The sequence below is a fragment of the Bactrocera latifrons genome, unplaced genomic scaffold, assembly GCF_001853355.1.
Source record: "Bactrocera latifrons isolate USDA-ARS-PBARC rearing strain unplaced genomic scaffold, ASM185335v1 scaffold_247, whole genome shotgun sequence".
Lineage (NCBI taxonomy): Eukaryota > Metazoa > Arthropoda > Insecta > Diptera > Tephritidae > Bactrocera > Bactrocera latifrons.
In genome coordinates this window covers 18,941-33,171 of record NW_017536041.1, presented here as the reverse complement: position 1 = coordinate 33,171, position 14,231 = coordinate 18,941, and the positions used below count along the sequence as shown (strand labels likewise).

Genomic DNA, 14,231 nt, shown 5'->3' with positions numbered 1-14,231 from the left:
GAAATTTGTTCAGTAYACTTCGCAGGCTCTTAATTTACATAATTATTCCCACTTAAAGGCTGCGTACTTTGATAGGTTTGCCTGTACAACCATATATGGTATAACTCACAAAAATATTTACATTTTGAGAAATGGGTACTGGTCAAACCAACTTGAGAGAGTGTGTAGATATGTATTATGGCGGCAGAATTCGTAAAGTAATTGACTAATCACCGTTGCGGTAATCTCCATGGCTTGTAATGGATGGAATGAGCTTTTTACCGTTATATGCTAATATTTTGTTGCTTTAGGACTAAATATATTTGGTTGTGAAACCGTTAGGTGAATTTGCTATGCTTTGAACAACAGTTGTCTACTTAAAATAAAAATTATAATTAATAGCGAACTCTTTGGAGGTGCAACCGGCCGACGGTTGCTAAGCGTTGATCGACATAATTGTGTATTGTGTGTGTGTGAGAAGAGAGCCCGCTCTCTACTTCTGSTGCTTACTTGACAATGTCATTCTCCGTAGCCTGGGGTTTGAGGGCAAAATGCGGCCACGTCGTAATCTCTTCATACAGTCGCTGGCCCGGACATTCGGTGTCACGCACTTGCCTATGCGCCAATAATTTATATGCGGCATCGATATAACCTTTGGCCATGCCGAATTCAATCAGTGATTTGGCCGCTGCAAGCATTTGTGGTGGTGGCAGCTCAGCTATAAACAAAAATCATAGACATTTTTCATTTAGTTTTGCTAACGCGCGCATAAATCATATGCGTGTGACCGCTTCGCATACTCACTACGCCAATCGCCAATCATGCAGATGCCAACACTACGGTCATTGTATTTGGGCGCATGCGCGCCAATCACATTGAAACCACGTCCAACATAAATCATGCCATCGCCCCCGATCGCAAAACTATAGCCAATGTCATTCCAGCCACGTTGCAACTGATGGTAGTCCTGCATGGAGCGCATCGCCTTGATGCAATCGGCGCGGTTGTAACAGGCGCTGGGCATATACGAATGATGGATGATGACATATGGCGCTGGGCCGTTAAAGTGTTCGACGAGCGTTGACGGACGCGCACCCCAGTTGGCGCGTGATATTATTTGCGTTTGTGTCGCCGGCATCTGCTGCCCGAAACCTGTGAGATGAGAAGAGAAATAAGCGGAAATTGTAATCATAAGTGCATTTTGACATTTTTGTGCGTTTAAATTCGGAAAGGCATGCAACATGCGCGTAGTTTTAGGTATATTTGCCAGCATATTGAGATAATTGAAAATATTGCAGAATTATGAAAGTGCGTACTGAGGCTGATTGATTTATTGTAGGCGAGGCGTGAGAGACTACAATTTAAATAAAACTTCATTAAAACGAAACTGAAACTGAAACAAACTCGATTAAGTACAGTTTTGCGCGAAAAAAGTGAATGTCTTAAAATTACACTAKTTAGTATTTGGCCCCATTTCCTTCGGTATGCTTCTCCATTGGAAGATATGGCTCCAATCTCCTGTAGAAGTTCACGAAAGTGAGAGAAGTGCTCTGAGCCCCATTCACTTGGGAATGACCAAAAATGATTCTTTTACATATGGCTCAAGCTCACGATTTCCGGTCCTATACCAAATATCCTCTGGGTAGCCAAAAAATATCAATTTGAAGGCAAGCTAAAGAGAGAAGGCAAAACATCACAGCAGTGTGTGCTGCTTTTGGGATCCGCCACGTTAAAAATACGACCAATGTACAGAAAAAAACAGCCTCGGATGAGAGTCTCTCTTTCTGTTGACGACCCCTGCGAACGTGTTAAGGATTACGATTTGGTCTCCGAAATTTCCGATCCCTTAATTGGGAAAGTACCGCTGCCCAGCTTGTTGACGTCCTCGTTGGAGTAAAGCCTGACATCAGCGCCGTTGAAGAAGTGCGATGGAGGGGATAAGGACTGAAACTAGTAGGTTTTTGCGGCATTTATTGCAGTGGTCATATAAAGGAGCGCAAATTCAGTGTGGGATTCGAGGTGGGAGAGAGACTCCGTCGYCGACCCGGTGGCTGAACGTCCAGCCACAATTCGCACCAAAGCGAAGGACGATGTGACCAAATACGTCCTATATGAGCGCTTGGTTCACACTTATGAAAGCTGCTCTTCACGATGCCAAAATCGTGCTTGGCGACTTGGCACAACGGTCTGTAAATTCCGACACCATGATGAAACATCCCCAAATGGGTTGAGGTTGATCGATGGAAATATTGTTATTTGTAGTACCAGGTTTCAGCATAGAAAAAGATCCATCCTTTTGTAAGTACTTCGTAGCTCCTCCATATTGCTCGGATGAGTTGAAATCGTTCACTTTGGAGTCAGCGAGTCACAATTTGTGCAGTGTGTTTTGGATCATTATCCWGTTGAAAAAGTGTTCGGAGGAGTCATCGAAAATTGGACTCAACGGATGGAGACGTAACCGCGGAAAGCATTTGAATGAGATAACCTACAAAAAATAAATGCCAACGAATGCTCTTTGGGATGATAATAAACATTCCCCCCATTAAATGTGAAGTTTATGATTTTTTTTCTTTAAAAAGGTAGGATACCTCGAAATGTATCACCCTTTATTATATTTCATATGCATTTTTTCATTGCCAAATCCAGATTGAAACTCTCACGTTCACGATTTTTGCCTAATAGTCGGTCTTTAATTATTTAATTGAAACGCATATATGTATATACATAAAAATAACAAGTAAAACAAAAAAGTGAAAACAAATCCATTTAATAATGCAATAAAAAATGTGTTGCAAATTGATTGTTTTTTTTTTTTTTATAAAATCCGTTTTTTTCGCATATCGCAGTAAAAATACTTTCTAAAAGCGAAAATACTCAATCTATTTTAATTTAATGATTTTCATGTGTATTAACACACAAATGTAGCGGCCGAGTTTAACAAGTTTTAATTAAAATGACAATACGGCTTTGCTCGAATTAACTAAGGCTTACTACAATGCAAATAAATATAGATTACAGTTATGAAAGTCATATGAGCGCAAACATACGCATACATCTGACAGGCATAAAATTCTCGCCTCTGATGGCACCCAACAGCTGTCACTTGTATAAACATATATACATACATACATACATATTGCATTCACAATGAAAATGTGTTGTCATAACACAATGCTCTGCTGTCAAATCTATTATTTAGCATAATGTTTTTTGTCTAATTAGTCATAATTAATTAAATTCAATTAAAAATGGCCCATCGTAAAACATAATATGCACTGCTGTGGTCCCTGGCCACCACATACTTATTATTATTATTATTATTGTTGCTTTAAAGCGCTGTAAACAGTGTTGTCGGCCTTCATTTTTGAAACGTGCTCACATAGCGATACTAAAGCGTTACGAAGCATTAGGGAGATGCTGTTGGGGTTTGGAAAGTATGAAATAAAACAAAGTTAGCGTAAAAGTTAGGTTATACTGACCGGCTGTGACGTGTTTAATTAATGCTGAAGTATGCGTCATGCAGGATGTTTTTTGCGAACTAAGATATCTAAGACGAGTTGTAGATAATGCTTGACAAATGCATAGGAGGTGTTCCAGCGTCTCTTTTATGCTTACTTTTCTGCACTTTCTGCCTTTATTTTTGTTACTTATGCCCAATCGGTTCGCATGTGATACCCGCAGGTTGTAAGCAATAATTAAACTAACAAACATCGTGCAGTCTTTTCGAGAGCATGTGAGCTAAAGCAGGACCCGCAACCTTTTGTACATGATCTCGAAAATTTTGCCTGTCCTTAAGACATTCCATTTCACCCTATTACGTCTGTCCACCGGAAAGTATATTTTATATTGTTTTCAATGACTTCTGCCTTTCCTGTACTGATTCGGTAGCTAGACGGATGGCACTACTGGCAATATCATCAGTGGTTTCGTTTCCTTTAGTTCCTTTGGGGCCTGGAACTCAGTATGTATGCACTTGTTACATCTACTGCTATCCTGCTGCTAAGGGCATTCTCTGGCGTAATGTGATTGAGGATTATTGCCTATATTGCCGCCTGACTATCGATGTATATAATGGTATTCTTTATGTGTTTCTGGCATTGTTAGTCATCTCAGGCGCTGTCCAGGCAAGACTTGCGCCTAGCTACATAAAAAAAACTAAAACATAAACTACATACTGGTATGTCAATGTCGAGGTATTTCTCGTACAGCTCCATCGACTGCGGTATTCACCATTGCCAATGCATAAAGGACCAACTCTTCCGCAGAACCTTTCTCTCGAAATCTCTTACCGCCGACTAATTAGATGTTGTCATCGTCTAGGCCTCTGTACCGAAAGCAGTACGGCAATRAYGAGTGACTTGTAGAGTTTGGTCTTCGTTCGTCGAGAGAGGACTTTACTTCTCAATTGCCTACWCAACCCGAAGCCATCTTTTAGTGCTACTTTTTAGATGTAACTTCTCTCCCAAAGGTATGGAAAGATTTTATATTTGAAAAATTTCGCTTACTAAAACAAGGCAACACTGGCGACCAACACTTCCCACAACTGATTAAATTCGATCCATGGTGTCGTAATATATTCAATGTTTGTATATAACGCGTTACGTGTTTTCGGTTGCGCAAAATCCAATTTCATTTGATTTATATCATTATAATTAAATGACGTTACGCCATGGCAAATTCAAATAGCGTGATTAATGTGCTTAAATTGAAATCAATATACACATATGAATATAATATCGATAAAAACAAACAAAATTACAGACGACCGACTAAATCCATAGGTAAATTTGTTTCTATGGAAAGCATATTTAAATCGGAACTTAATCCTAATACTGTGGGGCGGAGTATAGCAAAAATTAACAACTCAGCCTGCCTCATCGATGTTGCACAGCATATATTAGCCACCATTTCGCACGAGATATCACCTATCAAGTGTGTTGGGCTGTCAAAGTCGAATTTTGGGAATTAGAAAAAAAAAAAAAAAAACTATTGTTTTAAAGTTCCTTATACATATTTTAAGACAGTACAGAGTAATATTTTTGAAGGGAAAATTAGTTAAATATTTGTCGGGTTCTCCGGGACCTCCGAAGCCGCTAAAGAAATGGAGAGATTCCACTCTGCTCCTTGAATTAAACCTAAGCAAAATCATACTTTTGTTCAAATCAAAAACTGGTAAGAACAGACGAAGAAATGTTAATGATGATTGGATCTTTTGTCTCCGAGTAATCACTAAAGCAAATTTGAAAATGTAGTTTTGGAAAAAAAACGAATTTAAAGTTACACTGATGAAGTTAGTCTAACGGCATCAAATCGCACGACCGAGGCGGCCAATTCTCTGGGCCATTTTGTGAGATAAAACGTTTACCAAACTTGGTTTTCAAAACATCGATGGCGACATTCGCTGTGTGGATGGTGGGGTGGTCCTTTTAGCATCACATGTTGTCGGTACTCATTGAGCTCTAGCGATTCCCATTCACAGTAATGTGTCGGTCTTGATCATCACGGAAGAAGCACGGTCCAGTGACGTCGCCAGCTCATGGACCGCACCAAACCGTAACTTACAACCAGAAATAAGTGTCATGGCTGTAAAAGATTTTTCGATGAAAATCAAGATAATTTTTAAGTTTTTTATCAGCCCAATTCACGAACATACGACGATTCTGGTCGTCAAGCGGCTTTAATTCTTACGTGAACTTGAAATTGTAAGGATGTGGGCCAAGATCTTCTTCCAAAATTCGTCACAGAGATGCCAAATGCTTGAGATTGACATGTGAGAGATTGTTTGGGGACTTCCTCAATTGATGCGCTAGCGTCAGCATTATTCTCAACACTACAGGCACTTCTTTGTCTCACTGACACCGAAACATTTCGTACTGTGCCTGTGGATTCAAATTTTTCCACTAGACGCTCAATTGTTGATCTGACAGCACGATTATGGCTACCATAAATTAGAGGTAGCGCTTCGAATTTCGGTAGTAGATTTTAATAATTTCGACTCGTTGTTAGATCGGCATTCCATGATGAAATGGCAAACCTTGCTGAAGAGAAATGTCAAGAGAGCGTCGTTTGCTGTCCTTAGCGGTCTACTTTTGTAGTGTCCCTATTTAAAAACCCGTTATAAACAAAGTGTTACTATTTTTTGCCCATAGTAGTATAACAGTAATACTCAATTAATAGTGTTATTGGCAAATCATTGAAATGTAATATTTTTTGTTTTTCAATTTTTTAATAAAATCACCAAATAGCAAGGTGTGAGAATAATAACACGTTCTGTGTAAGCTATGAAAGCAAATAAAGCTGTAGAAATTTCGAGGCTTAATAATATATGCAACTTGATATTTAATAATTTATTCAGTCGATTAAGCGGCTTGTTCGTGACGTCAGTGTCAGCAAACTAGTTGCTTTTATCTGCATAGTTTTTATAACGAACGTTCATGATTTTTGACAATTCGCTTTTTGTTTATGTTTATTACTTATTTCTCTTATTTGTGGGGGCGTCTGCCTTTTCAGCAGTGTCACTCACTACTCACCTGCCTCATTGTTTATGGACATTAGCGCCAATATCGCCAAGCGCCAATTGAAACACATAACCCGTGCGAACTAAACAATATCAAATTTGGCAAATTTCTATGAAGCTCATTTAATCAAGAGTAAAATTTGACAGTTTTTGCAAATTTTGCTATTTGCTCTTCACGTTCACACTCTTTATTTGTTTACACTTTCGATTTAATTCATCGCAATTTACCGAATTACAATATTTTCGTTTGCTACTTTTTGCTGCCTTCATCAGCGCTATTCAATATTTACACTTCCGTATGCCGTGCCAGTGTTTGAGTTTCTGATGGCAGCTCTCGCAAGCACGCGCTGTCAGTCAAAGCGGTGGTTTGCGATACGTGAGTATGTGTACATACACACAAGTGTGTGGGTATGAATGCAAGAATTAAGAAGTTAATGAAATCTACCGTAAGTCTCAACATGAATGGACTACTCAGTGTGGAGAGAAATAAGAGAAGCGAGCAAATAATGCTGAAATAAAGCTAAGTTGTGACTGAGACCCACTTGGTGGTTTTTTAACCATTTATTTGGAAAAATTCAGTCATTGCTAATACCAATGCGATATATGCCGACTGATTAAAATCATTAAACATCGCTTTTTCTAAAGCCTCGAAAATAAACCTATAAATGCAATTTCACTTCATTTCACTCTTTTCAAAGTAAAAATAAATGAAAAAGACTTCTTGGAAAGCGCTGTTAAATACTAGAAATTTTTCTTCCGCGAAAACCTACAAAATATTGACAAGTCTGTTATCGGTGGATAAGCGAGCTGCACAGTTACGTAGAGAGCATTAAAGTAATAGAGCTGAATGAAATATTTATTTCTATTATTTGTCTGAGAGCTAAATTGGTTATTAATAATTTTTCATTTAGTTAAATAAGAATCCGTAATTTGAAATATTTCTTCACGCAAAGTTGATCTTAAGACCTATATTGTTGATAATTTTTGCATTTTGGAAAGAAAAATCATAATAGGTCAATTGACAAGTTTCTGGGTTACCTATAGTAAAACAGTTTTTTTGACAAAACTTTTTATTTATTTAAATAAAGTTCCCTTCGTAATACACTGATTATACCGAGCCTCCAACTTTTCGATATAATTTTTCTAGTACTATTTGTGCTTTGCTTCAAAATAGGCCTCAGTTTCGGCGATCACATCTTSATTTGACGAAAATATYTTCCCAGCGAGTATTCCTTTGAGTGCTGAGAACAGGAAACAGCCCCTGGGACCAGATCTGGAGAATTCGTTGAATGTGAACACAATTTGAAGCCCTATCCATGGGTTTTTGCCATAGTTTTCACTGACTTGGGACACKGTGCATTATCTTGATAACACAGCAGCACTTCCTGCAAATGCGGCCGTTGCTTGACGATTCGTTCTCGATGGTTCTTCCCTTTTCTAGCTAATTAGTACAAATTCTTCCATGTGCTTTCCAAAGTATAGACACCGTAAACTTGCTAACCGTTTTTTTCACGCTTTAGAGCATGTTTGTCGTGTGCAGTGCACTCCGGTGACTGTCGATAGGATAGTGATGGAGCAATGTTTCATCCATTTTCAGATATCGGCGTAAAAATTCGGGTTTATTATTTACCGCTGCCTTTATTAGGATAAAATTCACAAACTAATGATCCACGAGATCACGCGTTTTGAAGCTTAGTGCTAACTAAAAATCATATAATTTCAATGCTACCTATATTTTAATTGACCTGTTAGTAGAATGAAAGCGAACCACATTGGTGTGAAAAATATACTTTACTATAATGAGTTTCCTTAGAAAATGAAAAAAAAAAAAAAACTCCATTAAACGATTCATATCTGACTTTTAAATTCTACGATGTTTTCACTTTTTACATAAATATTATTGCAGCACTGGCCTTGTTTATTTGCTCTTTTCATTTGTGCATGAGTTAAATTAAAATAAAATTAAATATTTTTTCAAGTGTTTCAACACTGGAAAGCTGGAAATCATACTCTAAAGAAATTAATTCTATATCTGTTATTCTAATCTGATTTAAAGACTAGTGTAAAATTTTTCAAAATCGATTCTTTTCATRTATTGTGAGGTTAAAACACTAAAAATAACAAACTGAAATTTTAAATTGATAACTGAAATAGTTTTTCAGCTACAGCTTTCGAAAATAAAATCGCACAGTTCAATCAGCTCCATCAGTTTAACTTTAAATGCGTTTTTTCGAAACAGTATTTCTCGAATTTGCTTGCGTGCTTACTTGGAGACAAACGATCCGATCACTGCCAACAGTTTTCTGCATATTCTACCATCTCATCAAAAATCTGATTGCGGCAAAACAAAATCGACGAAAATGTTGGCTTAAATTCAAATTTTCTTTAAAAATGCCACCATTTTTTTGAATCGTTATTTATTTCGACCAAGCCAAGTGTTGCTGGAGACCGCAATTTGTCGATTCCAAAACGTTCACAAGAATTGAAATTGTCTCAAACTAAAACATGGCGGATTTCGAAAAAGGATTCGATGATAACGAACTTTTTATGGCTGTAAATGGGAGAATTTGTACTTGACAACATCTTGTTCCAACGAGGCGGGACTATGTGCCACACAGCCTGTGCAAAAACCGAATTATTGCGAGAAAAGTTTGTAGATTCGATTATTTCACGCAACAGTGACATTGAATGGTAACCAAGACCCTGTGATTTAACACTATTAGACTACTWATTGTGGGGTTATTTGAAGCCATTAATCTTTAACAGTAAACCAGACTCGTTTTGAGCTTTTAAAGTTAATATTGAACGTGCTATTGATGACGGACGCTATTAACAAACAAATTCTTAAATTTTCGAAAAAAAAAAAAAATTTTAAACTCGGCCATTGCGACGCCATTTCCGGTGACCGCTCGGAGATGCGCMCACGTTGACAGTATAACTACTAAAAGGATCATCTAAAGTGAAAAAATACGTGTTTTAGTTAAAAGATTAACAGAGAAAGAGAAGAGAAACTGAAAATTGGATTTTTGGCAGACATTTTTACATAATAATGAAAATTTCGTGAAATTTTTTTTTAAATATTTGTTATCAGAAAAAAATACTTCCTTCATGTCTTTAAGAATTGTATCTCAAGAATGTGTGTAAAATGTCATGAAGATCGGTTGCGTAGTTCTCGAGAAATCTTGTCAACCGATTTCAAAAACACAGTTACGAGGAAAATGTGTCTAAATACTGCGTACTTAGCCTAGCTAGCCTCGAGAGCACAAGTTCTCATGGCTGTAGCTCCGAAACTATTACTCGGATAAACTTGAAAATTTAGGAAAATAATCTAGACATGTGGTAGAATTCAATAGGCTAATAAACAAACTCGATTTTTTTAAACCCAAAAACCCATGTAAATCTTTAAAGTTACAAAACCATTGATACAGTACAACAGGCTCCTATTGCGTTGTTTATGTCTCCGTGCATGTTATATTTTCCGCCTCCTTATTTCCGTTATTTAGTTTTGGTGCTTTTTTAATACTTTCGTAATTTTGTAATTTAGTTAATTCCAGTGTTTGTTTATTTTGCGTTCGTTTTTTACTTAACTATGTTTTATATTTGTTTTGTTGTTGCCACTGCTTAGTACAATCATTAAAATCCCATTTCAGCACTAAATATGTTATTTCTCGCATTTGAGTGTGATTTTTGCGATAAAATTGTCAGTTGTTTAGCCATTTGTTTGCTCATCGTTAGGGGAATACCAGTTGAACTTGTTTTTTTTTTCGCTCGTCGTGTTTCTACCGCCTGTTTATTGTTTTCATTCTGCGTTTATTTWMAWTTTTTTTTTAACAAAAACAACGAACATTTCGCATGGGCAATTATAAAATTGAGTTTGACATTTAATCATWCGATTGCGCTCTCTCTTCGGCGTTTCGCCTAAATACTCGTGCTAGTTTAGTTTGTGTGTCAACAGAAATTATTTGCTAACAATTTGATAGTGTCTTTATTAAATTCACACTATCAAATTGTCAGCAAATAATTTTTGTCATTGCAATGTTGAAGGTTTGTTTTTTTTTCAGTTTTTTGCGTTTGCTATTTTTTTGATATTGTAGTTTTCCTATGTTGAAMACTTTGGGGTCGCTGAACGCATGARGTGTGTGTGTGGAGTGTCGCTAAGCTTCTAATTGCGGTTTAATTTAAACGCTTTTTTTGGTGCTTGCTTTGCAAACGCGCGCTTGGGGAATGAACAGCTGTGCAAATGTGTGTTTTTTTTTTGTTGTGACTGCAGCGCTCACGTGACTTGTAGCGCGAATAACTGTTAAATTTTTATGTGTAAAAGTATGTGCGAGTGCATGTATTATATGTATATCAATATGTATTGTGTACCACAGCTTCATGGTCTACTTTTATGCGCTCAACTTTATAGCAACACTTTCGGCGTCCTAAAGGCATCATAACAATAAAGGTTGATCGATTTTTCCAGTTCATTTCAGCTAATTTCAGTCGGCATTGATTTCAGAGTTGACTGTCATCACCAGCTGCGCTTGCCGCTTAAAACTTTGTTTAAATTTGTGGGCATATACCCACATTTGCCAACTTTTTAACTACATCATTCAATGTCTTAATGTTCGACGCTCATCATTTCGGCGCCCATTATAATACTTACGTCTCCTCCTCATGGCAATCATTCGCATCATTAATTCTACCACATATGTGTTTATATGCAGCTATAAAGTATGTTGAAATATCAATTTATGGCTTAAAAGCGATTTGTAGACATTTGTAGATTGGGACGCGCAATTATTGTTAAACACATGTTTATACCCTGAACAGGGTGTGATAAGTTTSTAACACMCTGAAGAAAATGTAGAAGATCATATAAAATAAATGTGAAAGTACGTTCGACGCTATTATGTATGGAACTCGATTTCTTTTGCATGACCACCATGGGCACGCTTGCTGCAGTCCAGACGCTGAACCTAATTTTCGACGGTTTCCAAGCATAAATCGGCCGWTACTGCTGCAATTTCACGTACGAAGCTCATCAATCGTCGCTGGCTTGTTGGCATTGACCATACACTTGACGTAGCCTCACAGGAAATAGTCTTAACGACGTCAAATCGCACTACCGAGGCGTCCAATTAACTGGGTCATTGCGTGAGACAACACGTTCACCAAACTTGGTTATGGTCATGAGACTCATCAGCGGAATTTATAACATCGAAATGGCTCTTGGAGTGGCAGCCGTAATCTACCGCTCGGAGCTGGATCTCAGGCGACCCTGACGTTTCCGGAATAGTGMAATAGCTTCGAGGAGAAAGTCCTTGCAGTCAGAAAAGGGGTARCTAACAATGCAAGAAACGCATAAATAAGRCCAATATAAACGCCGATAGCCAAGCGGAAATTGAGGCCATAATCTTACGTCGCATAACGTCAGTGATTGCTTTTATAAGCAGTAAGACGGTAGATGTTGCGGCTGCCGGAAAGCGCAAGGGAATTACGCGAAGCGAAAYAGTATAGGAAATGCGAATATCACTAAATGAAATTTGCGARAGGGCTGACAGATCGCGGATCGGAGCGAGATGCAATGCTTTAAGTACATGCAGGATCGAAGAGACTGCCGGTCGGTTTGTCGGCCTCTTGACAGCTCTGGCACTGGTGTCAGATGCGAGCCGGATGGGCATATTTTGCTTTGATTTGTGTCAGCCTTTTGTTTTGACAGAAGAGTTCGAAATGTAGCCAGGTCTTTCTCCACCTGATCTTTCCAACAGAGTGGAGGTCTTCCTCTTCCTCTGCTTCCCCCGACGGGTATTGCGTCGAACACTCTCCGAGCTGTAGTATTTTCATCCATTCGGACGACATGACCACGCCAGCCTAGTCTTTGTCTCTGAATTCGCTGAACTATGTCAATGTCGTCATTTATATCACACAGTCCTTCGTTTCATCGACTGCGTATTTATTTCTTACGTGGCGGTTTCCCAAACCTAGCGCTTTCCTTTAGGTAGGGGATTTAGGGGATATTCTAGCTTGTTTTGTGGCACTCTTGGTCTTAGACCAGAAGTGGTGAGCTGCTTCCGCCATACGTAAAAGAATCGTTTCTGGCCATTCCCAAGTGATTGGCGATCAGAGAACTGTCCTCAATTTCTGAACTTATACATTTGGCTCCATTCTTTTATATGACGCATGCTTCACCTCCATATGGCTTTGCTGAGAACCAGTAGGTCTATGCATGGCGTAACAGCCAGCCAGTATAACCTAACCTAAATATATTGCATGTTAAAAAAATAGCTGTATTATACATTATTGAAAAATGCTTAACAATATCAAATATACATAAGTTTACTTTTGCTTGTGGAAAGGATAATATTTCGATTGGAATTTTTTACACTTTCGGTTTGTATTTGATTCGGTGAGGCAATTATTACAGTTGGTTTATTTACCCAATTGTCACACACAATAAGCAATGTTTCCACTGCATTTACATTCGCATTGCTGGCAACGCGCTAAAATTGAARTATCATCAATGCGAAAGACATAAAAAATGTTGAACAAAGGGCTGTGTCGTGGTCTTATTATTATTATTATTTTGTTACACATACAAAACGAAATGTGAATATATTGACAAAAAAAAAAAAATGTATATATAAAAAAAAATTCGTAGATATGCCTTCACAAAAAACCGTAACGCAGTTACATATTGGGAAAAAGTGGGTGAGTCGCGCAAAGTTTGTGAAATTACTGCCTGTCTGTTGGATTGCAAATTATTTATTGGCCAATTAARAGCGGCGGGCGTATAAAGTTTTTATCACACTTTTCGCGAGTTTTTAACAAAGCGCATAATGGGATTGTAAATCACCTAAGGGTTAGGTCGCTCAAATATTGAAAGCAAGTTTAATTTTGCTGCAAAAAGTTAAAGTTTCCTCATTAGCTGATATTTAGCTACTGAAATTTTTAATCAAATGTATATTTCTATGCTATTTTTATTTTTTAATTTAAAAATACTAGTTTCATTCATTCTACATTTGGTGAAGCAAAAACGATATGATCCATACAAGGTCGCTAACGAGCCTCGTCAGTTGCAAAAAACAAAAAAAACATTATCACTTCTTTATTTGCTACAAACATATTCAATATTATAATCAATATTCACTCAAAAACGTTATTACTTTGGGACCAAAAAGCACAGGGAAATTGTAATTAAATTTTCCGAGTAAATAATATTAGGTTGTCAAAAAAGTCTTGCGGTATTTTCGCTAGTTGGCGCTGAGAGCGCATAGTACTAGTTTTATTCATCACATCGGGTCATGCTATACCTTTTTGGAAAGCTCATTTCACGCGCTAACCCGTGTTTGATTGATTGTCGTTTCTTTTAAGTCGTTCGTGAGTTATAGCGTCGCAAACATGGAGCAAAAAACAAAAAAAAAAAAAAAGAGAAAATACGGCATATTTTACAGTACTATTACGATAAAGGCAAAAATGCATCTCAAGCCGCCAATAAAATTTGTGCAGTTTATGGACCCGGTACAGTTTCCATTTCCACCGCACAACGATGGTTTCAACGTTTTCGTTCTGGTGTAGGGGTGGTCGAAGTTGCGCCACGCTCTGGAAGGATTGTCGTCGAAAATTGCGATAAAGTCGCTGAATTGGTCGAAAGAGACCGGCATAGTAGCAGCTGTAGCCCCGGCCAAGAGCTGGGCACGAGTCATCAAACCGTTATAAAATAAAAAAAATAAAAAAATAAAAAAAAAGAAAA

At 37.7% G+C, this 14,231-nt stretch overlaps 1 protein-coding gene across 2 annotated transcripts in view; it reads right to left on the bottom strand.

The window, feature by feature from the left end:
• Positions 1 to 271: 271 nt before the first annotated feature.
• Positions 272 to 14,231, bottom strand: part of LOC108969281 (peptidoglycan-recognition protein LB) — a 26,823-nt gene continuing 12,863 nt past the window's right edge. The window contains exons 1-3 of one of the 2 annotated variants that reach the window (XM_018933903.1): positions 6,510 to 6,779; positions 784 to 1,131; positions 272 to 697 (exon numbers count right to left, since the gene is read on the bottom strand). In XM_018933903.1, the coding sequence (XP_018789448.1) occupies positions 486 to 697; positions 784 to 1,131; positions 6,510 to 6,567 (618 nt within the window). In that variant the 5' untranslated portion in view covers positions 6,568 to 6,779 and the 3' untranslated portion in view covers positions 272 to 485. Of the gene's footprint in view, positions 698 to 783; positions 1,132 to 6,509; positions 6,780 to 14,231 lie in introns of those variants that run through there. The other variant, XM_018933904.1, reaches the window with a different exon arrangement.